This window comes from Brachyistius frenatus, unplaced genomic scaffold, assembly GCF_029030835.1.
Source record: "Brachyistius frenatus isolate BFR_SWC_R1_liver_20210118 unplaced genomic scaffold, ASM2903083v1 Contig_31, whole genome shotgun sequence".
In the NCBI taxonomy this organism is placed as follows: Eukaryota; Metazoa; Chordata; class Actinopteri; family Embiotocidae; genus Brachyistius; species Brachyistius frenatus.
Genome location: NW_027210630.1, coordinates 3,191,985 through 3,215,274, shown reverse-complemented (window position 1 = coordinate 3,215,274; position 23,290 = coordinate 3,191,985). Strand labels below are relative to the sequence as shown.

Sequence of the window (23,290 nt, the reverse complement as noted above, 5' to 3'; positions counted from 1 at the left end):
CTCCCTCCCCTCCCCTCTCTTCCCCTCCCCTCCCCTCCCCTCCCATCCCCCCCTCGCTCCGTCCGAGCTGTCTGTCTGTCATGGTGTGGCCCGGCTAATTTGAGTTCATTGGATGGCAATAACTTCATTTAGACCTTCATCTCTTTTTGGGGTGGATGTAATGAGGATGCAGGGGGCTGCCAGTGAAAGGCCGCTCCCTCAGTAATAATAACTTGGATCTTATTCTTACCCCACGCACCGCCGTGTTTATCCTCGGAGGGCTGCGTCCACATGATGAAACTCATCTATAATGTGTGATTTAATAACGCCGCGCAGTCTTATTTTTTTTTTCTCAGATTTTAAACCCAAAAGAGAGTAGACGGTGGGGTATGTGGTTTAGTGGAGGAATTGCACTGTAAAATAAATAAATAAATATATATATTTAGTTTTAGTTTCATCGAAGGTTTCAGTCTATATTGAAATGTTTTTGAGATGTTTGTTTTTCTGACAATGTAAAATCCGAAACTTGAGACAATTTCACTCGAAAGGAACTTTTCAAAACAATCTGTAACTATCAGCAACATTTTTCGGATATTATTGGACTAATTGGCCTCATTTTTACACCATTTAAAAATATTACAAATAAACAATATTTACTGAACAGGCTAAAACTAAACTTTAAATTTTGACTCTTTTGACACAGTCCGATTTAATAACTTTTCAGCTTTTAAGAAAAATATTTTAAGGTAGAATATGTGGCTAATGATTCGTTAAATTTTTGTGCAGTGTAAGTCCAGGCCTTCTCTCCAACCGCTAACAAATCGATAACTCACCATCTCCAAAGCGATATTGATTCAGGGAGGGTTGTACTTTACGGATTTGTGGAAATACCTAATTATTTCGTTGCTTTAAGTGCACGAATATATTGTTTCATATACACTCGAGCTCCTTCGATTTATTATCGCTTAAAATAGGACTATGCACTTAATTTTTGATGATCGATAAATACGCACTTCTGCGGATGTTATTAGCGCTCATATCAAGGTTTAGAAGGATAACTGAGCTTTTGTTTTCTACAAAATGGACTGCGAGGCACTTTCCGATCTGAAAATTAAACCTTTTTACATACACAATATTACTATATATATTATTCTGTATAATAATGCGGTAAAAACCTTTTTACCGCATTTTTATTTTTATTTTACTTTGTTACCTTCTTAACCAGCTCCTTCCTTTGATTTGTGTATGTTATTGTTGTTTTTAAATTATGATTCAAAAGCGTATATTATGAAAGCGGTTTATCAAGGAGGTCTTGTAATCAATAAATATGTATTTTTTTCCTAAATTGTGCCCAAGCTTGTTACCTGTTAAGATTTACATCATAAATCAATTTTACATTGCGTTTTTATTGCCTTATGTCGATTTTATAATATATTGTGTTAATTATTATAATATTGTGTATAACAACTATAAGTACAAATTACAACAAAAGATTTCCCCATAAAACAAACAAACAAACAAACAAACAAAAAAAGAAAACATGGATTTTACTATTCATGTGGAATTATTGATGCTGTGTTTCAACTTTGACAACACCGTTTGTATTTAAATCGAAAGGATAAAAGCAGCCTTGCAGTGGACTGCTTGGAAAATAAAGAATATCTTATAGGGAAAACTTTTTTGGAGGTATAGTAGTAGTAGTAGTAGTAGTAGACACTTAACAAAAAAACGACACACTCACACGTGTTTAATTCAAATTGGCATTTGTCAAATCTGACAAATTAGAGTACTAGAAACACATTAATGGTCTGAAGTTATCAGATATCCGGTGGTCTTTTACGCCTGAGAAAGGCCACGATCACAGGCCTACCTAGAGCCCCTTCATCTCTACTGCCATTCATCAAAACAAAATGACCAATTTTCCCCACAAGTCGTCGGTGGCATGTTAAAGTCGGCCAGTGAGCTGGGTTATACTTCCTTTCCTCCCACCATCATCGCTGCATTGGATCCCTGAAATCATCAGAGTAGGCTGTAGCCCCAAATCTTAAAAGTCAGTGCCCATTCTTCAAATGTATTACATTTCAGAGGGTGTGTTTTTTTGTTGGTTTTTTTTTTTTTACATTTATTTTACTGCTGGAGTCTTTAGGCCAGCAAAGTATCAGAGGAGGTGTAATTGAGGGGGCGGTGAGGGGATAGAGTAGCGGTCCGCCTGAAAGCTGCTATTAAAGCCAAATGGACTGAAGACTGTAAAACGGCTCTGCCAACAGCTGTCCCACAATCGGAGTATTATATGCCAGGATCTTCAAGAACGCACCACACACACATTAGGCCATGCTGCTGATGTAGTGGCTACTTAGAAGTGTTATACAGCAAAGCCCAGCAAAGAAAACACCAGCGAATAACCACAAGAATATCCCGACGATATCCCGGTTAGAGTCCTATGGGGACTTCAGCTTAGCTGTGCTTCTTGGTGATTTCGGTCTCTGAAGGCATTTTTCACTTCTCTACAAGCCCTGATTGTCTTATAATAACCTGGGGAATTGCAATTTTGCTGGGATAGCCGATTTGCTTTGCATATTTCCACACATTACGGTTATAATAGTGCTTTTTCATAGGAACCCCAAGACAGGTGAGAGCAGTCAGAAGAATAGCGGGTCATCCTCCGCGCGCACGTGTGTGTGTGTGTGTGTGTGTGTGTGTGTGTGTGTGTGTGTGTGTGTGTGTGTGTGTGTGTGTGTGTGTGTGTGTAAACTGAGTATATTATCACAGAAGTTTTTCAGGAGTTCATTATTTCTTTGGCTTGTTGAAAAGCGTTTAATGGCGAGATGTTTTCTGCAGTCGTCCAACATATAAATATGAGTAATATCTCGCACAACATATGATTCAATGACTTCATTTAACACACAGAAATTAAAGTCCATATTTGCATGTTTCTACGGGTACTTGTAAGACCCCTAAGAGCGCCTGAATCCCACTCTGGGACCCCACTTGGTGCAACACCTGTGCGCAGACTTTGCGTCTTTCAGTCGCGCAGCACTGCAGAAGAAAACACCAGCGAAGCAGCTAAAGTCTTTCCATAATTTGATGTCTGTGGCCCCATGAGTCGTTTCAGGCTCCGAGTCCTTACAAGAATAGAGAAACAGAGAGGCGACTGAGGAGGAGTTGTTTCCACTGGATTAGATGGTTTCTCTGAAAGTCAATGAATATGTAATGACGTCTAACGAAACCGGCCAGTGAGTTCTGTGCTCTTGTATACAGGCCCTATATGTAAGACCTCTTCTGCTGAGGAAAAACACAGTATAGAGTTGGGCAGAGAAAAGAGGGGGGCAGAATAGGGTAGAAGGAGAAGGGATACAATCTTGAATGCACCTTCAAGCTTAAGCCAGACATTCTCCCAGTCAATAGATAAAAAAAAAGGTATTTGCTCACGTACTGAGAGAGAAAGAGAGCGAGATGGGGAAGGGGGGGAGGTTCTTTTTGAGGCAAAGGTGGGGTGGGGGGGTGAATTTACATTTTTTAAACTGCTTTGGAAATATTGTTTCTGATAAGCAGTCATGCCAATAATGTAATTGAACTGAATTGATAAAAGAAGAGGCGAGAGGGAGAGAAAGAGAGTCCTTCCACCATGATTGTTAAAGATATTTTTCCTTTAGTAAACCCGATAAAACATTGATTGTTGCAGTTAGTTGACCCGTAAAATTTGGGGGTTAGTTTTCTCCTCTGAGCTGAGCATATAATTATGCAAATAGTGATCTGACAGTGATCCGCTGGAGAGTGCTGAAGGAGTGTGTGTGTGTGTGTGTGTGTGTGTGTGTGTGTGTGTGTGTGTGTGTGTGTGTGTGTGTGTGTGTGTGTGTGTGTGTGTGTGTGTGTGTGTGTGAGGGGGCTGTCAGAGGGGTGACATTCCAACTTTGCCTAATGCCTGGTTCCTTTGGAAAGAGTTCATCTTCTGCAGGGATGGCGTGCACATCAGAGCGAGCAGGAGCAAGCAAGCGTGACAACAACTCTCATCAAGTAAAAATTGAAATATCAGGCTGTGGCAGCACAGGGGTTCCCCCAACTTTTTCATGTCGTGGTCCCCACCCCTTCTCCTCCCATAAAGCTGACATTACAGCACAGACCCCCTCTCCCCCCATTCAGCAGGGTTTCATCCTAATGCTCCGCAGCTGATGTTGTTTTCCGTTGTAGATATAATTCAGTGTGGAGTTGTCTGTAACTGTCTGTACCATAAATTGACGACAATAGCTGGCAGAGTGAAACCTATAATCAAATCAGACATACCTATTATACATTCACACGCTGGGCTAACTTCTATCGAAACGAATCAGACTTTCTCTTCTGGTTTGGGGGGAATCCTCCAGGGTAAGTCCTGGGAACATTTAGGAGCCACCGAGAGAGCCCAAATAACAGCACACAGCCAGACATGAAGAGATCATCGCTGTCTCAGGGCCATCACAAAATCACTTGAGGTTTAAAAAAAAGAAAAAGAAGAAAAAAAAAAGGATGCAGTTTGATCCAAATGCCAAGATGTAATGTCAGCAGTTGCGCACACAGCGAATCTACTTCACACTCGGACGCACAAGTTTTCTCTGCATGCATTGTAAAGGGATGAGTGTAGCTGCTCTAAACTTGTGCCTCACAACTTCCGATTTCGCCATATAACGTGTAAAACACACAGATTGTGGACGCATTTTAAGGCATACATTAATTCCGGGCCAAAAAGACGATGCGTTCCGCTGTCGTCTGTCTCTGATGACAACTGACTGGTGGCCATAATTTATGATGCCACTACATCATTGCTTTGGACAGAAGGCAGGTTATTTAATTAAACCCAGAAAATTCTCACTAATACGAGAATACAGATTTTCCTTTTCAATATTTCAGTGCTGTGAAGTTGTTTGTATCCAAAGGAAGTTTCTCTGAACACGTTTAAAACCGAATGTGGAGGCTAATTCACTTGTGTGTGCCTGTCTGTCTGTCTGTCTGTCTGTCTGTCTGTGTGTGTGTGTGTGTGTGTGTGTGTGTGTGTGTGTGATTGAATGCCTCTCTTTAATCTGCGGCCTGACACTGTGTGAGGGGGACTCGCCTGGTTCCACTTGTTGTTCGGGGGTTAATGGAAAAGATTTCTAAAGATTTATTGAGGGGGCGTTTAATGACCTGATCGGTTTCACCGCGTGAAAACAAATGATGCCGTAAAACCTCGCTGGGTTGGAGGGGGCTCAGATTGCCTAAATTAATGACCAAAAAGAGGGGTATTACAGTTTATAGTTTGTTTTTCTTTTGACACGCTTCTTACTGCCAATAAAATAACTTTAAAGATTCTTCTCTCTCATAGTGCCCTGATTTAAAAGAAGTTTTTAAAAATGTGACCCTTGAAACTTTTATCGACCGCTTTACTTGAAAAAGCAATACTTAAATTAAGTAAATATAGTTTTTTTGACAGTCTGAACCTGGCAAAAGGTTCTTTACATGTGGCCGACTACGTAGTAGAAAATACATGTTAAAGGTCTTTTATTTTATATTTGGAGAGACAATGAGCGACTCAGGTCATTCCTCACAAGGTGCTCGACTTTCTCATTCCGCCGCACTCGGACACATCCTTCTCGCTTTACAGTCGTATCTGTCTTTACTGCTTATTTATTTCTAAATCCATCTATAATGTGCGCTATCCTGCGCCGACAATCCGTGGAAAAGTTCAGACGATTTGCGAAATAATCCCAAGGAAATAAACAGCAAAACAAAAATGAAAATAGAAAATCTAATGTAAAAATCAAGATGCAAAGTTCGTTTTATTTTCTTTTGCTTTAATGGGTTAATTACAAAAGTAATTACTGTGCTGCAGAAGGGGTAAAATATTTGTAAAGACAGTCGTTTAAAACCGACATGGATCAAAAGGGAATGAGAAAAACATTAGGGAATATAAGAAAAATATGTGACCCGGCAGGATACTTTCAGATTCATAAAACCTAAAAGCTTGCTATGTTAAAAATAAAATAGGCGTTTCTTAACTAATACAACAAATAAACCATCTGCAAAGAATAATGTCTTCAAGAGCAACATGGCAAAAATAGTCCCTTTTCATTTGAAGAGGGCGCTTTGGATTTAGGCTGCTCTTAAATCTTTAGTTCTGTTCACATATGGCTTGCTGGATATTATTAAAAACAGTGAGCAGAGTCTTGTTTATTCCTAAGGCAACAATATACAAATTGTGGAGTGAAAAATGAACTGATTGTAGCTGAAAAGCAGAAAGATGAGCAATGGTATCTTGAAATGGAACTCATCAAATCAAATAATAAGCCAACTTCTTTGCTGAAACCTGGAGAGATCAGAATCAAATTAAAAGGAAATTAGGCCTGCAACCATCAGCCACACTTGTCTCATTACAGCAGAAAGATAATCCACAAAAGCCTTAAAACCATACACACGGTGGGCAGACAAGGCAGGATTTCACAGTGGGCAACTTTAACAATGGAAAGTGTCTCAAGTAAAAGAAAAAAAGAGAAAAGTATATATTTAAGAATGTGTCTAAGGTATCACAAGATTTAGTATCCGGTTTGAGTTTTTACTAATGTCATGACACATTAGAAATGTATTCCATTAAGCCTTGAGAGGTTTATAAAACATACCAGCTTTATGGGAAAAAAACTGATCATGTTTGTGTCACGTAGTCAGATTATGTGCAGCTGAGCAGGGAGCTGACTTTGTCACTTTTAAGTACACAAGAAGAGTACTTTGGTGGAAAGAAAAAATAGATATCCAACATCTAAGGAAATATCATTTCGGCTTAGAATAATATTGAAATCTTGGATTTCCTGACATGTGTAAGGCGATATATTGAGGTTTTATGAGTGTTGTGAGCTGACTTCTGGCTCCTGTGAAAATGAGATATCCCTCAAACCCATTTTGATGCTTGACTTTAAGTGATTTTAAATATGCTCCATGTCTTGAATTTTTTCATATTCAGAACAGGTTGTGTTTGTTTTATTTGTTTCATCGCATTCAATCATCGAGAGACATCAATTTCAAGGCTATCACCCTGGAAAAAAAGGGAAAAAAAAAAGATGTATATTTATAACAAACGGAGAAATGAACTCTCCACACTTTTGCAAATCAAACCCACTGATATACCAAAGTAAACACTTATTCGCTGACTTGCTTCGTGAGGTATTGGCTTGATATTAAAAAATAAAACAGTCTCAATGTGGGTATGAGATACCGACTTCAAATTTAGCTCAAACTTGAGAAATGAAAAAAACAAAAAAAAACAAAAAACTTTTCTTTCATTTAATGAACTGCAATTCCAGAAACACATGGCACAGGTTAGAAGCACACTCCACACAAAGCTGAACGAGAAAAGTCAGATTACATGTGCAGAGGAGTCAGACATTAAAGAAGTTATAAAAACACCCCTTTTGTTAAAACAAATGGTTATCAGCTCAGCGTGTTCACTGTTAATAAAAAAAAAAAAAAAAAATAAAAAACATTTGTGGTGGGTATGGGATGCAAAAAAAAATTAAAGATGGGCATTAGCCAGCTTGAAATGACACCGAACCTCAACAGACCTTATCGCATAAACTAATTTCAGGGTAAGCAATCCTGGCTTTAGGACCAGGGGGAAGAGGGAGAGGAAGGGGGAGACTGAGCAGTGCAGACTGGAGGGCAGGCGGGGCATTAGCTCAGTTCAGGCTGATGTCAGGACAATTAGAGGTGCACTACAGCGCATTGTGCACAGCGCCTGTCAGCCTTAATCTCTGCTGCCGTGGCCCGTACCCGCAGCCAGGCCACAGCCCACGGGAAGCGCTAACACTCAGGCCCATATTGCTTTGACAGTTGCACTCAACTAGAAGTAATGCAAAACGTTATTGTGATGTATACATGGTGACCCTGTACTCTTGTCTCTTACAACAAGAAGGCTGTGTGTGTGTGCAAAGCCAGGGAGGGCTGGAAGGGAGAAATGACACTCAGGGAAAAGATTGGGGAAGGAAAACTGGTGGGCGGTTACAGAGGAAGAGAGAGAGAGAGAGAGAAAAAAAAATAGCAGAGTGGACCCTTTCTGCACCCCCACCTCTGATCCCTTACTCCCCCACCCCTCTCTCCCCCTTTCTCCCCCCACCTCCCTCTTTCCCCCCCACCTCCTCTTGTTCCAAGTCACTGTTGATGGTTCTCTACAAATCTGGGTGTTTGTTTTTGAGGGAGCTGCTGCGTGTGGTGACAGCGTTGGAGGTCTCCTCCGCCTCTTCGTCTTCTTTTGCCTCCAGGACATCACTGAAGAACCTGAAGATGGAGGTGAAACTCATCCAGGAGGTCAGCTCGTGCCTCTCTGTGCCTACATGTAGAAGATACACACAAAGACATTTGCTTATTGTAACACAGCAGGAAAAGATCATGAATATTGTAACGTAATTAAAATTACCATAATGCAACATAAACTATGAAAATAAATGAACGCCATTAGCTGTTTTAGTCTCATAAGGCTCACCACTCCCACAATGCACTGCATCTCTCTATGCAAACTTAAAGCCCTGCGCGTGAGAGCCGTGGCAGCCTATGACCCGTTAGTCCAATGGGACAGCCTTAATATGTTATCCAAGCGGATACCTGATAATCAACACCGCTCCACGACCAGGGAGACGGAAAGAGGTCCTTCCAACAAAACCAGACATATGCACAATGGGTGCACTAAGTGAAACCAGTGGAGCGGTAGTCATTCATTCTAAAGGACCGATTGAGGAAAGGCAAGACACAAGCTGGAGAGAGGTAACTAGTGAACATATCAGGTGGTCCGGCAGAGGCAGGGTGAGGCAGCCGTGCTGGGTTTCCCTCTGACCTCCTTCAGGTTAGGAAGTTCCCAAGTTGGGGGTCACACTGGAAATGGAAATCTGGTACATGCGCCTCGGGTTCCTTGGAGTCACGGTATCACAGCGCAGCATTTTTAGCTGGATAGCTCGTCCTACCACAGAACACCTCGGCTCTGCAGCAGAGAACTGATGTTGACGACAGATCGTGGTTGCAGCCCGAATCATCTCTACTCATGCTCACTAACCATTTACTGCTAACAGATAATGGCTTGTCTCTGCTGCCGCTGGCTAGCAGCTCAGCTGCTTAGCAACACAACTGTAACTGGACCTGAAAAGCCATATTGAGGTGCCCTCTTGTTTCCCAGAGGGAGAATAGGTTTGCTGTGAGATATTAAGAGTTTCATCCCCTGATAGATGGATCTAAGACATGTGTTTACACACAGAGGGATGAATGAATACAAGCTCGGCTGTAATGAGTTTTCTTCAGTGAATCTTTATTTGCACGCTTACGACTGTTTTGATTATTACAATGGGTGCCTACAATTTCCCCAGGAGGATTTAAAATAAAAACAAAGAGCAATATCTGAAATCAGTGGGGGCTGCTTGAAAACGGGTTGTCCCATCAGGAAACGGCTTGATAACAACAACTCTTCTGGATGAGTCAGATCAGTAGTACATATAGAAATACCGCTTTACTTCAGCTCATTTCTTCAGTGCCTTCCTCCTTCCGCCCTGACTCCCTCCCCTATCTGTGTACAGTGTATCAGCTATAAAAAGCTTGACTGGAAGGCCGCAGGGATACAATTAGGAAGCACCTTAAAGGCTCTCTCACCATAGACAGGCCTCTGATGACCACTGCACTGACCCCATGTTTATTAGATTGACCCCTGCCTGGAAGTATTAATGGAGATGGTGTGTGTGCATGTGTGTGTGTTTATGTGTATGACTCTGAGTGCAGGGTCTCGGGCTGAGAGTTGACTTGGGTTCAGTTGCAGGTGGTGTGTTTTTTTTTTTTTTTGTGTGTGCGTGTTATTTGTGTGCGCGAGTATGTAAGGGGGGGTGGTTCTCGATCACTGTGAGATAAGGGACTGTGCAGCACGCTATAGAGCAAGCAGATGGCAGTCAGTGCCTTGGGTCAAATTTACTGGCCTGGCAATCATGGTAGTCAATAACCCAGCACTCTCACTGACTCGGCTACCTGTGTAGGGCTCATCACAACACCCATCCCTGGAAACAAAGACACAGCCTTCTCACACCTCTAATCTATCATTTATATCCAATTTGAGGCCGTGTGATGTTTTTCCACCTCCTCCATTTTCTCCGTCTCATTGGTCTCTGCCTCACTAGTGTTTTTACTTCTGTTTTGTCCTTTTTTTTTCTCCTGCAGAAGCGATCAATGCCGCAGAGCTCTCTCGTTCACCCTGAACTGGTGGTGAACTCCTCAGGAACGCCGCCAGCTTCTCCACCCTATCCCATCGCAGTTCAGGGTCACCAGGGGGGTGTTTCTGTGCCAATATGCAGATGAGCCTGTGCCCCTCCAATGACTCTGCTGTTAAAACTCCACCCCTCTATATGGTGGAGGCTTTGAGATGAAGTTCACTCCCCCGGACGATGCTCACACACGCACAGACACAAACCCGCTCTCATATAGACTTAAACAGGGCTTTAACAACTTAAGTCCACTCTTTCTTTAATAGCCGAAGTGTGCTGAACCTAATGGATGTTGTCAAAGCTGAGATGTGACCACTGATTTAGAGGAGGAACCCCAATGACCAGGAAGAAGAGAGAAGAGGAGAGGGGAGGGGAAGAGGCAGAATCACGTCAGCTATGCCACAAATCAAAGTAATATCTTTAAAAGATGTGGAAATCGATGAGGTATCATCTGGCTGTATCTTGTGTGTAAAGTGATCTCATAAACAGCCTGTAAGTATTTTATCCTCAATTTTAGCCACTTAATGAAAAGGTTTTTCAGCTGATGAGCAAATTCTTATATAGGAAAATTATTTTGACAAAAAATATATAAAAGACAAAGAGCTCTTCCATTTTTGTGAATTTAATTATTATTTCTATCAGTGTATTTATGTGCTTTTCTTGTATTAACTATACAACAATTAAGTTGCTTGTGCTAATTTTAACAGGTTTATTGTAACTGCATTAACCTAATAAAGTTTAATTTAAATGTGACAATGTCCTCATTTATTGTAAATGCAATAATGATGTTACTGCTGAGCTCCGTAGCATTGGGTATTGTCACAGGGAATACAGAGAAATTCCCTGTACTTTCACGATGTGTTTGTAATTAGCACTGGGTATTGGCAAACTTTGAAGAGATTATTACTGCTAGTAATAGTTATGAGAAATAATGATGGCTGCCAACCTAGAGGTAAGGAAATCCACACACACACACACACACACACACACACACACACACACACACACACACACACACACACACACACACACACACACACACACACACACACACACACACACACACACACACACACACAGAGCTCTATGATGCTTTCATTGCAAGGCAGTACAGAAACATAGTCTGTAGTGAGAGCTCCCTTATGTGCTCTTTGCTCAGGTCAGAGCACAGTTTCAATGCGGTGCCTGACCGCTGTCCTGTGTTTGACCATTGTGTGTATGTTTTCTGAGCCTCGTGAGGCTGCCTCATTATGTGACAGGCAGAGAGGACGATTTGATCCTGGATATTTAGCCTCCTCCTCTCTGTCACAGCCACTGGAGCCCTCTCAAGGTAATTGACTGACTGTTTGATCTCTCTCTGACTCAACACTGCTACAAGATGCTGATTGACACACACACACACACACACACACACACGCACACACACACACACACACACACACACACACACACACACACACACACACACACACACACACACACACGCACACACACACACACACACACACACACACACACACACACACACACACACACACACACACACACACACACACACACACACACACACACACACACACACACACACACACGTAAGTTGTTATTTGTGTGCAGTGAGATAAGGGCACAGAGGAGGAGAGTTTTGAGCTGGAAACAAGGAAACTCCTCCATAGCTATGGGCCATGCTTTCTTCCCCGTGCACCAAACGCTACATGCTGTTACAAATGGTAATCGGCTCTGATTGTCACAAATTTCAAAACAAACGTTAGGTGACTGAAAAGCCAAAGTGACGCCCCGAGTGATACTCCGACAGGAAGCGCGAATCAAAGCATGCCGACTATAATTAGGTTCCATCTGGGCTACATTATTTAAAGCCGCACCAGTTAATTGCTTGTGTACAAATGGCCTATTTTATTTGAATCAAACTCTTTTTTTTGTGATTCGTAATTACATTGATGTGAAGGGGGCCATATCTCTTTACTTCATTTATAATATAAATACATATTAAAATTATTAAGAGCACTTTGAGGCAAGGGGAATGCAAAGTGATGATACTTTTCTTTGTGTGAATTGAATTTCTTTAAACAATTATGAGTGCTTAATCAAATAAACTGACATTTGGGTTAAACATTTAATGAGCTTCAATTAAAAAAGGACATGAACAACGATACAATCATGAAGCAAAAATTACAAAAACAGAATACCTAACAGGACTAATATAGAAAATATTATTATTGGACGCAGAAGCAAACATTTTCTAATTTCCTCTTGTCAGAGTTTTCATCTAAAAAACCCACAAACAGTGTGTTATCTTATCAATTTCCTATCGACGGTAACCTAAGCTTTTGTTTTATCTTGATGTGAAGCAAAGCAGTGCATTGTGGGGCGGGCCTTGGCTGGTTGTAACCTTAGCCAGACTGCTGTTTGTGGAAACTATCTGTTGCATGGATCAGCGGTGGAGAATCGCTATCTCTGTCCTGGTTGTCAGACGATCGGATTTCCGCCCCTGACACTCTCTGATATTAGATGATCTTCTGTGGTGTGTGTGAGAGTATGTGCACAGTCTGTGCACATAGTGTGTGTTTGTGTGTATTAGTTCCTATGTGTCTGGTTGTCCATATCCAACACACAGGCACGTACAGTCAGTTATGCGTCTTGTCACTTGGCTTGCCAACACGCCTAAAGGTCAAGGATGTCATTTTGTCCCACATGGCTGTCTGTCGAAGGGGGCACGACATGTTACCACTGGAGACGAGGTCAAAGAGAGCCCGGGCAGGTGACAGGTGGTCGGCCACGCCGCCAGAGCAACTCTGTCCTCTGTAACAAACCTCTGAGATGTTGTCTTCAGTCAAAAATTTAATTAAATTAGAATTTACCTTCTCTCCCCTTCCCTAACACCACTCCTCAATTTCCATTGAGAGTGAAGACATCCACGTCGAACCCACAGTGCAGCACACGTATGACGCTACACATCTTCATTTTGAATAAAATCAACATGGCACAAAGCCTTTACAGGTTTCACAGGAGCAGAAGAGACACATGCATCACAAGGGAAAAAAAAAAAAAAGACTCAAATCAGAACTCATTTTATCAAACCAGTAATACCACTATTGCGTCTTGAATTTAATTCATTTTTAATGCTTGTTGGTAAGTGGGGTCTGCTCCCTCCCACTTCCCCCATCTCCCTCTTACTGCTTTTAATTACTTTGCTTAATATTGTGTGCTGTTGTCAGACAAAAACAAGGCAGAACTCATTACACATACAGAGATGAGGGAGAACCTGAATTACTTGCTACAGGGGCCGCTGAGGGGACTCCGTATTTACTTAGAATAAAATACAAACAGAAGAGAGACATAGACAAACAAAATCGAGTGACAGCCTAGAAAGGAAAGAAGATCACATTAACTGGTTTAAACCATAACCCAATGTAAGCTACTTTAAATTCCATATAATAGTTCCATGGATAGTGAACTTGTGACAACAAGGACTCTGCACAAAAGACAGCACTGCATTTCGTATTTCTACTCCTTTTTCCTTAAGTTAAACCCCTTCATCTACCCTTCCCTTCCCTACCCTACCCACCCAGACACCGAGACTGCATTGAGTGCTTTTTTTATTTTAACGTGAATGAGTGGCCTTGGCTATCATAAAGAACCTTTGCTTTTATAGACATGGAGCAGAGTATTTACAAGATAACCCTGGTCCAAGGACTGTGCAGGCTATTTGATACCAATGTCAGACTCTCCCCTCTCCTCCTCAGTAAAAATCGAAAGCCCAAACATGCCCTCGTCTCTACAGCACCTCTCAATATCAGTTGTTTTACGCTGCTCAGCCAAAATGGGTGGAGACACTTTGGAATAAGGACATCCGTGCAAGGCATTTCACACAGACTTTGGCTGCACCTTTCCTGATTTACCTATGTTTTAAGAATGATGACATTAAAAATATATAAAATACAGATGTAAAAAGTGCATTCAAACATGAAAATTTCAATTTTAAGTCAGCACGGTGTATTTCAAGCATGAGAAAATAATTTCTCAGTCTTGTCAGGATAGACAGAAGGCAGGACATCAGGCAAAAATACACTTTTAATTAAACAACTGGTAAGATGTTCAAGAAAATCACTTCATTAAATTCAAATATTAACTCAATAAAAAACAGAATGCCTATAAAATGGTTAAAACTGTATAAATCTCATTTTTGCTTTATAAAATGAGGACATTGTACAATTTAATCCTGAAGCCATTTGGATGTATATTTGGTTTACTGTTTTATACATGGCTTAAATAAAAGAAGAGGGAGAAAAAAACCATCTATACAGTGAAAGACAAAATTACATAAAATTTATTTATTAGTTAAAAAGAAGCTTTTAAGATGTTGAATTTACTGTTCCATCATGACAAAAAGACCAAGAAACATATAACTTTGAAAATGAAAACAACATTGTCACTTTGATTATCAGATGCACATGCAACACATATTTTGCTATTTCCTTACTTATAAACCATTCGGAGCTTGCTTCTACTGACATCCTGTGCTTCACCATTATGGAGAACAAATGTTCCCTCTGGTACGTCCAAGATTAACTGCCAGTTTTTTGTTTTAAAACAGCACAACGTCTGCGCACGTACCTGTTGATTCAGTGAGCATATGCGACAGAAAGAGAGACATTGAAAGAAATAGATTGAGTGACTGAGTGTGCATACACATGTATGTGTATGGAGGGACCTAGTTGAGAATGCCACCCGAACATTAACACTGTAAACAGTGCAGGCCTCCTTCCCTGTCCAGGCCTTTTGTTCCATCTGCACCACCATTGGTTGGGACTTAAATGGCAAACACTCGGGGGCTGCTAGCTCGCCTGACACGGATTTGTTTTTGGCCTATTGAGGGGCAATGGAGAGCTTTTGTTTCTATGCCCAGGCACAATGTGTCTCAAAAGCAGCATGGCTGAAAAGAGAGGCCCCCACAAAGACTGTGCATTAGTGGAGGCACTACACGCATGGATATACATGCACTCACATAGGCACAAGTGCGTGCGCGCGCGCGCACACACACACACACACACACACACACGCACGATGCCTGGGCAAGGGTCAGGACACACAACCTTGCCAAAGACAAGACGCACATGCGCAGATGTGGGTATGCCCATACACACACACACACACACACACACACACACACACACACACACACACACACACACACACACACACACACACACACACACACACACACACACACACACTATAGTCTATATATCCAAATTCAGGGCAAATTGCACATTCACTACACCACTTCACTACACTACAGTCACTCCTCACTCACATAAACACACGTCGTCTGCTCCACTTCAGCACAATGAGGTCTGGCACACACACACACACACACACACACACACACACACACACACACACACACACACACACACACACACACACACACACACACACACACACACACACACACACACACACACACACACACACACACACACACACACACACACACACACACACACACACACACACACACACTCATGCACTCTCCCTTGCACCTCCAGGACAATACCAGGCATAGAAAAACACACTCACACACCCACACTTCTACAATATCAGACATACACACATCACTCAGTCACAAAAGAGCTGGAGGAGGAGGAGAGGGGTAAAAGAGGCCCCCATGCACCTGTAAGAAAGACAGGCCACATTCAGAATCAATGGTCAAAGAATAGACAGCCTTGAGTGTGAAAACCCCCATCCACACAAGGCTAGGGCTATCGCACGCACCTTACGTCCAACCCTCCTTCACTAGCCATGTTGTCTAATGTCTATAGGAGAAGCCAGCACAGTCATTAACACCACTGGCAGATGCTTTTTACAATTTTAAGGTATAACTGCAAAGTATATCAAGGCATTATACATCAACAGAATAGTGAGGGAATGCACAGTATATAGCGTTTTCTGGTCATATAATTTCCCCCTTCTTTGTCCTCTTGTTGTTAATATTTATATCACACTATACTGCTTTGGCCTCCAGTGAGACAAAATGCCTTGTTTCTTCACAATGCTAAGGCTAATTATGGGAACAAAAAGCATGAAGCAGACTGATAGCGTTATAGCAAGTCATGACCAGCACTTCACCTTAAGATCTCTAGCACTAGAAGCAAAAAAAAAGCACCTTGCATCATAGATGCAAATGATTGCTGTTCTACGTGATGATGTGTCACCAATGCCAATCTCCAACGAAGCTGAGAAAACATATCTACTTAAGCACAAAGCAGTTGCCTTCCCAACTTTGGACACTAAAAAGAAACGGAATGAAAATGATCAAACAAGTGGAGAAACTTGAGTTTAAACTTGAGTACATTTGTCCTCAGACCGTACTGTATACAAGGATATACACACACACACACACACACACACACACACACACACACACACACACACACACACACACACACACACACACACACACACACACACACACACACACACACACACACACACACACACACACACACGTACATGTATTGTACAATTCATGATTTCTACCCAGTTTGGACTGAGAATCTACTGAGAGAAAAATCTAACATCTAAATCCATCCAGCAGGAGTTCTGTACGAGCCTGATTTTGTGAGTTTAGTCTCAAACAGATACACATTTTTACACCTGCTTTGCAAGTATACAGCTACCTGTCACAAGACCTTGTGATCCCATCCATTGTAGCACATACAGATACGTGGAGATAGTGTGTGTTGGGGGGATGAAAAGTACAGAGGAGACGAGAGAGGAGAGGAGAGGAGAGGAGAGGAGAGGAGAGGAGAGGAGAGGAGAGGAGAGGAGAGGAGAGGAGAGGAGAGGAGAGGAGAGAGTTCAGGTGGGGGAGGAGCAGGCCAGAGGTGGAGATAGCAGAGAGTGAGTGTTGAGGGTGGGGCAGGTCTGAAATAGATCACTTAATGGAACAAAGTGTAATTAATGGGTCACCACAGATAAGAAGGCTCTGGTCCTATCTGGGAATGTGCTAATAGAACTGACACACACTCAACAAGATCAGTGGACAACCCCTCTTTGTGTGTGTATGTGAGCATGTACATGCATGAGTGAGTATGTGTTTTAAGGACACACAGTGCATAAATAGTGGGTGGACAAGGTTGCTAAGGTGACAGGTTAACATGGTTTCCTCCATGACAAAGATCTGTCATCCCTGCAATCAGAGAAAACCCAGAAGGAAACACACAGACATACGGCTTCTTTTGGTGCACAGCCTCCCTGAGTCAGCCTCCCTAACTCACGTAGACGTCCCGCCTCACATCAAAACATGACTGATGTTATTACACTTGGCGAGTCGGCACGCCTTCAGTCGCAGGGATGTGGTTGTTTACGGAGAGATGGAGGAGAAGGAAGCCGCCTGGTCAAGAGAGGGTCAAACCTGAAGTGTTCTAAGAGAAGTAAACTGACACAAACCTCTCCTCAAACTTCCTGCCGGTGTGTGTCCCTGCGTCAGGGGAACCTGGCTGGAGCCAAGGGGCCAGTGCATGTGTATGCAGCAGTAATGGTTAAGTCTCTTGGTTTTGGAGCTTGGCCGGGAAAAAAAAAAAAAAAAAAAAAAAAAAAAAAAAAAAAAAAAAAAAAAAAAAAAAAAAAAAAAAAAAAAAAAAAAAAAAAAAAAAAAAAAAAAAAAAAAAAAAAAAAAAAAAAAAAAAAAAAAAAAAAAAAAAAAAAAAAAAAAAAAAAAAAAAAAAAAAAAAAAAAAAAAAAAAAAAAAAAAAAAAAAAAAAAAAAAAAAAAAACCCCCCCCCCCCCCCCCCCCCCCCCCCCGGTTGGGGGAGGGTCTGCAGACACCCACATGCGTTGGGATAATGAGATGGCCAGTAATGGACAAGGCAAGACAAGGAGGATTTCCCCTGTTTGTCTGAGAGAGCGGACCTGCCGCGTCACACACATGCAGAGGGAGACGTCTGTCTCCGGGATGGATTTCGTGTGTGTATGTGTGAGGTGTGAGGCGAGTAGGTCATGCGTCTGGTTGGGTTTGTGTGATATGTGTGTGTGTGTGTGTGTGTGTGTGTGTGTGTGTGTGTGTGTGTGTGTGTGTGTGTGTGTGTGTGTGTGTGTGTGTGTGTGTGTGTGTGTGTGTGTGTGTGTGTGTGTGTGTGTGTGTGTGTGTACGTACGCACGCCTCTCCCAGGGTCACAGACCCAGGAGCCATCCACTTCAAACTGGTTTAGTCAGACAAGCCAAGGCCACATTAACACACTACATGACTTAGTAATATAGAGACCCCTGGCTTGGTGCTGCTCAGATGGGGGTATAATGAAAAAAAACAAAAAAAAACCTCAACACATATCTTACATATCTTTATGGAAATTAACTATTTAATGTCATTACAGTCACCTTGACAAGTCAATAAATATGAAGTGAAGTAAATGTAACAGTTCTTAAACACAAGGGCGTGACCTCGACAATAGCAAGCTGTGCATGGAGCTCTAGGTGAATCTTAAATCTTGCAATGTGTTGTTATGTGTGTCCACAGCAGCCTGATAAGTGTGTTCTGTTTGTGTGAGTGTGTGATGTAGCATCAGGGGGTTAAACGGAGAGGGACGAGACTCCAATCTGTTAGGACAAGGGGAGAACAGCTTCAAAGACTCAACATCAACCCCTCTCTTGCTCTCCCTCACACACATACACAAACGCAAACTGATGGACAGTCCATTGCTCCCAGCATATCGCTACTTTGTCCTTGGACTGTCTGAATACCACTGGAGGCGAGCATGATTTGAGAGAGCAAGTGGGAACAAGAGAGAGAGGGAGACAGAGAGAAGGGAAGAAAGAGGAAAATGATAGAGGGAAGGAGAGGGAGAGAAAAGAGGCGCCCCTCAATGACATCTAAAGAGATAACTCACTCTCCAGAGCTTCTTTTCTCTTGCTATCACTTTCCCAGGCAGCCCTCCTTCCACACAAGGCCTGAAGAGTGAGCGTGTGTGTTAACTTTGCGTGTGTATATGTGTGAGTGAAGGAGTGACAGCATTGTATGTGGGAATACAGTGTACGTGGAGGTGAAAAAGGCAGAAGATTTCTGAATCTCAATGAGATGATCTAAAGAGCTATCACGCACAACAATATGCAAGCAGTGTACAGCACATTGTATGTTTGCCAGAAAAAACAAAATACTCTTTGTCTGACATCATGTTGGTTGTCAGAGTTTATGTATAAAACTACATCGCCAAAATTATTTATGTGTTTGCTTGTAAAGTCAGTGTTTAATCAGATAAGTTGAAAGTTGACGCTACAAAATAAATGTGTGCTGCATGTATATGTATATTCACATGAGAATCATTTTGCTATGAATCTGCACTCAGATGGCTGCTTAAGAAATAATGGACAGAACACAACACAAACAACAGCTGGCTTGTCTCTTGATTGAAAGTTAACTTTGGGAAAACAAAGCACTGGGCCACTGGCGGGTCACAGCAATGTTGAAAACACCCAAACAAAACAGCAAGAAAACACAAAGTGGTCCGACGCTGCCACTGTTGTTGGAAATGCTCCCCTTTGCAGACGCAGACAACTGTGGGGAAGAGTTAACCTTTTGATAAGCAGCTTCTAGTCCCAGCTGTATGCATTTTTCATCGAAATGTGTGAGTCAGAAAGAGAATAATTATCTCCTCTCACTCCGTGGAGAGGCGAGGGGTTGCAGCCCCCATTCTGGTCTTCATAAATCAACTAAGTCCTGAAACGAAGCCACGCTGATGAGCACGGAGAGAAACTGAGCTATGCTAATTCATAACTCAAAAATAAAGGAGACGTACACAGTGCAACTGCAATGGTTAAAGAACTATAGCAAAGCTACACAATTACATTGTTACTGTTAGACAAATTAAGATGTTCCATTCATCTTATAGTGTACCAGAATGCCATGTTATATACATATATATATATATATATATATGAATTTTTATTATAACATGATATTAACTTCAATAGAAATTTGACTCAACCTGTAAAACTGAGTCTGCATTCAGGATGATGATACCACTACTTTATACAATCAAGCCTCCTTTTTCATACTGATGAAATCAATGTATTTGTGCAGTGAAGTTGTTGTCTCGTGCTCAAACAACGGCCCTAGTTCTGGTGATCTCCTGTAGAGGAGACATTCACCACCCTGGCACAGACACACATGTACGCAGCGACATACAGAGGAAAAACACAGAGCACCCAGCCCAACAGAGCTTAAGACCTTTATCTGACAGCATCAGCCAACACCAGATACACACACAGTCCTACCCTGACCTTGCAGCCGTTCAAGATTAATCAAAATTGTAGCTGGGATCAGAGGTGTGGGTACAATGGGCAGAGAGAGTCATTCATTTTGTTTGTTTGTGTGTGTGTGTGTGTGTGTGTGTGTGTGTGTGTGTGTGTGTGTGTGTGTGTGTGTGTGTGTGTGTGTGTGTGTGTGTGTGTGTGTGTGTGTGTGTGTGTGTGTGTGTGTGTGTGTGTGTGTGTGTGTGTGTGTGTGTGTAGTGGACGAGTCAGAGATTGAGGGAGGGCAGGTCAGGGGAGGCACTCACACTCTCAATCCTCCACTATTGACTTGAGAGCAGAGAGAGTGGTGCTGAGCAGTCAATGACAAATAGAATAAACTGATCAATAACCTCGCACTTGTCAGGAGGGACGAAGGCACCTTTAAGAAAAAAAAAAGCAGCCCAACTTGAACTATGCAAGAGGAGAACATTGATCAAACCACAGCGCTCTTACAGCCTGCTCACCCAGTTTTGTCCTCCATCCATGATATGTGGAACGCTACTTCTCAATAACACTGTGGGAGAGGACTTAAAGAAGTGGGCAGTGAGAGGAGGAGCCATCGTCAAGCTACAACCAAGTGTCAAAATCTTTTTTTTATTTTTTTAAGATATCGGAAACATTAGGAGAAATCAAAGGATGTGATAGAGTGTACTCTATGTGTGTTGAAAGTGGAAGAGGCACGAGGTAAAAAAAAAAAGTTACTAGGACGGGGCGCTGAGAGCAAAGAGGAGGAAGCTGTGAGTGAGAGCGGCAGAAACAGAGGAGAGGGAAGGAAGAAAGGAGCGGAGAAAAACTACCCTCTGTCATAATTTAAACGAGCCGTAGTCTCCCAACGCTGTGTTTACAATGTATAATTTATGCCTCCCAGTTCAAACACAGCTTTATCTGCACTCAGCTGCTAAGTGATATGATTTCACTTTTTATAGCAGCCCCCCCACATATCCAATCCACCAGTCCCTCTGTAATGTAGGCTGGTGTGATTCTGCATGCCTCATGCATTGACTTTCAACTGTATAGCCCCCCAAGGGATAAAGTAGCATATTAAATCCCTCCCTAACCCCGTCCTCTTCCACCCCTTAAGCAAAACCTCTGTCCTAGACACAGTTAAGCACATGCGGCCTTGCGTGCGTGCGTGCACAGCCACAGACATATACACCCTATACACTGCGAAAGAAGAGGGCTGCCTCATATTTTACAGCAGTTAAAGTTTCTGTATTTATTGCCGTGTTGGTGAGCGGTAATGTTCCATTTCACAGCAGCACAATGTGACCTCTGATCAGAGCCTCTCTGATGACCCCACGGCTCTGACTATTGCACATAATGCACCGCCACTTAGGTTACTTCGGTTTAATGACACACTTATCCAGCAGTATGGGCAAACACACACACGCACGCACGCAATTAAAAGTATTAACAATCATTGCAAGTCATATTATGGTCCTACAAACGATTTTGACTGTTGTACAAAATAGCCCCGCGATGATGACACAATCACGATTTCAAACAAAATCCTCAAATTACGTGTGGTGATTTTGTGCCTCATACAATCACCACAACCAAATATTCTCATCATATTATGAACTCATATTACAAACTCCGGTCTATTCTCACTATAGCAGAGACTGTTGTTTGTGCAAGCAGCTTATCACGACACACAGTTACGTTTTATAGATACGTGACCTCTAGTGGTCATATAAATAGCGACAATCTAATGTCCCAAAAAAGTGACGCATTTCAGAGGACATCTCATCCTTAAATGGGGAAAAACTCACTTTATGTAGGAGGTTGGGTGGGTAGTTTGCTACCCGAGTTCGATATTGGTATTTGCTTCACATTCCCAACTACAAGGTTGGAGAGTTTTACAAAACTGCATTTACTGTTGCCACATGACAATGGTAGCATAACTCTAAGGAAATAGAAACTTTAATGCGCAACGCAGTTCAATTGATCATTTTGATCCAACTGTTAATCTTTCTCCGACCCTAACCAAATGGTTTGAGCCTAAACCTAACCAGCGGCGTAAAAAGTAAAACACTTCAATGGGTTCTATTAAAAGGTAGAAATTAATGGCCTATGTGGTCAGATTGGCAGGAGGACTAGTTACAGCACTATGTTAGAGATCACTTAATCTGACTTCTGCAAAGCGCCACTGGCCCCTTTCTTTTTCTACGAACTCTTTACCTCTACTTTCCAACCATTTCGTCTATCATAACGCTCCTCTCTCACTTCCTCCAGCATCCCTCTTTTTACTTATTCTCTGCCATCTCCTCCCCTCTTCTTTCTTAGCTATGTGCCTACATAGTGTTTGTGCTAGCAGAAAATTCCCACTTCATCTCTGGGGAAAAATGCATTTTTCTGTGCTCCACTCGTCTCTCGTTCTTCTCTTGTATGTTTTCCATGCTGGCAAAGCTTCCTCTTCCTGCATGCAGAAGGGAGTGCGCTCTGTCTGTGGCTGTCCCATAAGGGACCCTACAGTGTGATGTTACAATCTCCCCATACAGAGGGATGCTTCCTCTGTCTCTCGCTTTCTCTCTCTGGCTGCTCTTTTCTCTCTTTCTCTACAAGACGTTCATATCCCTATTTTTTTTTTTCTCTGAACTTTATCTTTTTTTTCCCCTCCCTTACTTTCTTTATCTGTGTATCTGACTCTTACCCTTCTGCCTTCTGACACTTTCCACCTTACATGCTTTCTTCACTGTCACAGATACCATTAAAATTGCTGCCAGTTTATTTTTCTGTTTTCTTGAACTTTTTTTCCCCATATTTACTTATTA

The 23,290-nt window shown here is 42.1% G+C and overlaps 1 protein-coding gene across 3 annotated transcripts in view; it reads right to left on the bottom strand.

Moving 5' to 3' along the window:
* Positions 1–8,112: 8,112 nt before the first annotated feature.
* arb2a (ARB2 cotranscriptional regulator A) overlaps positions 8,113–23,290 on the bottom strand; it is a 149,535-nt gene continuing 134,357 nt past the window's right edge. For all 3 annotated transcript variants that reach the window (XM_069699914.1, XM_069699913.1, XM_069699915.1), the window contains exon 11: positions 8,113–8,305. In XM_069699914.1, coding sequence (XP_069556015.1) covers positions 8,145–8,305 — 161 coding nt within the window. In that variant the 3' untranslated portion in view covers positions 8,113–8,144. The remainder of the gene's footprint in view (positions 8,306–23,290) is intronic.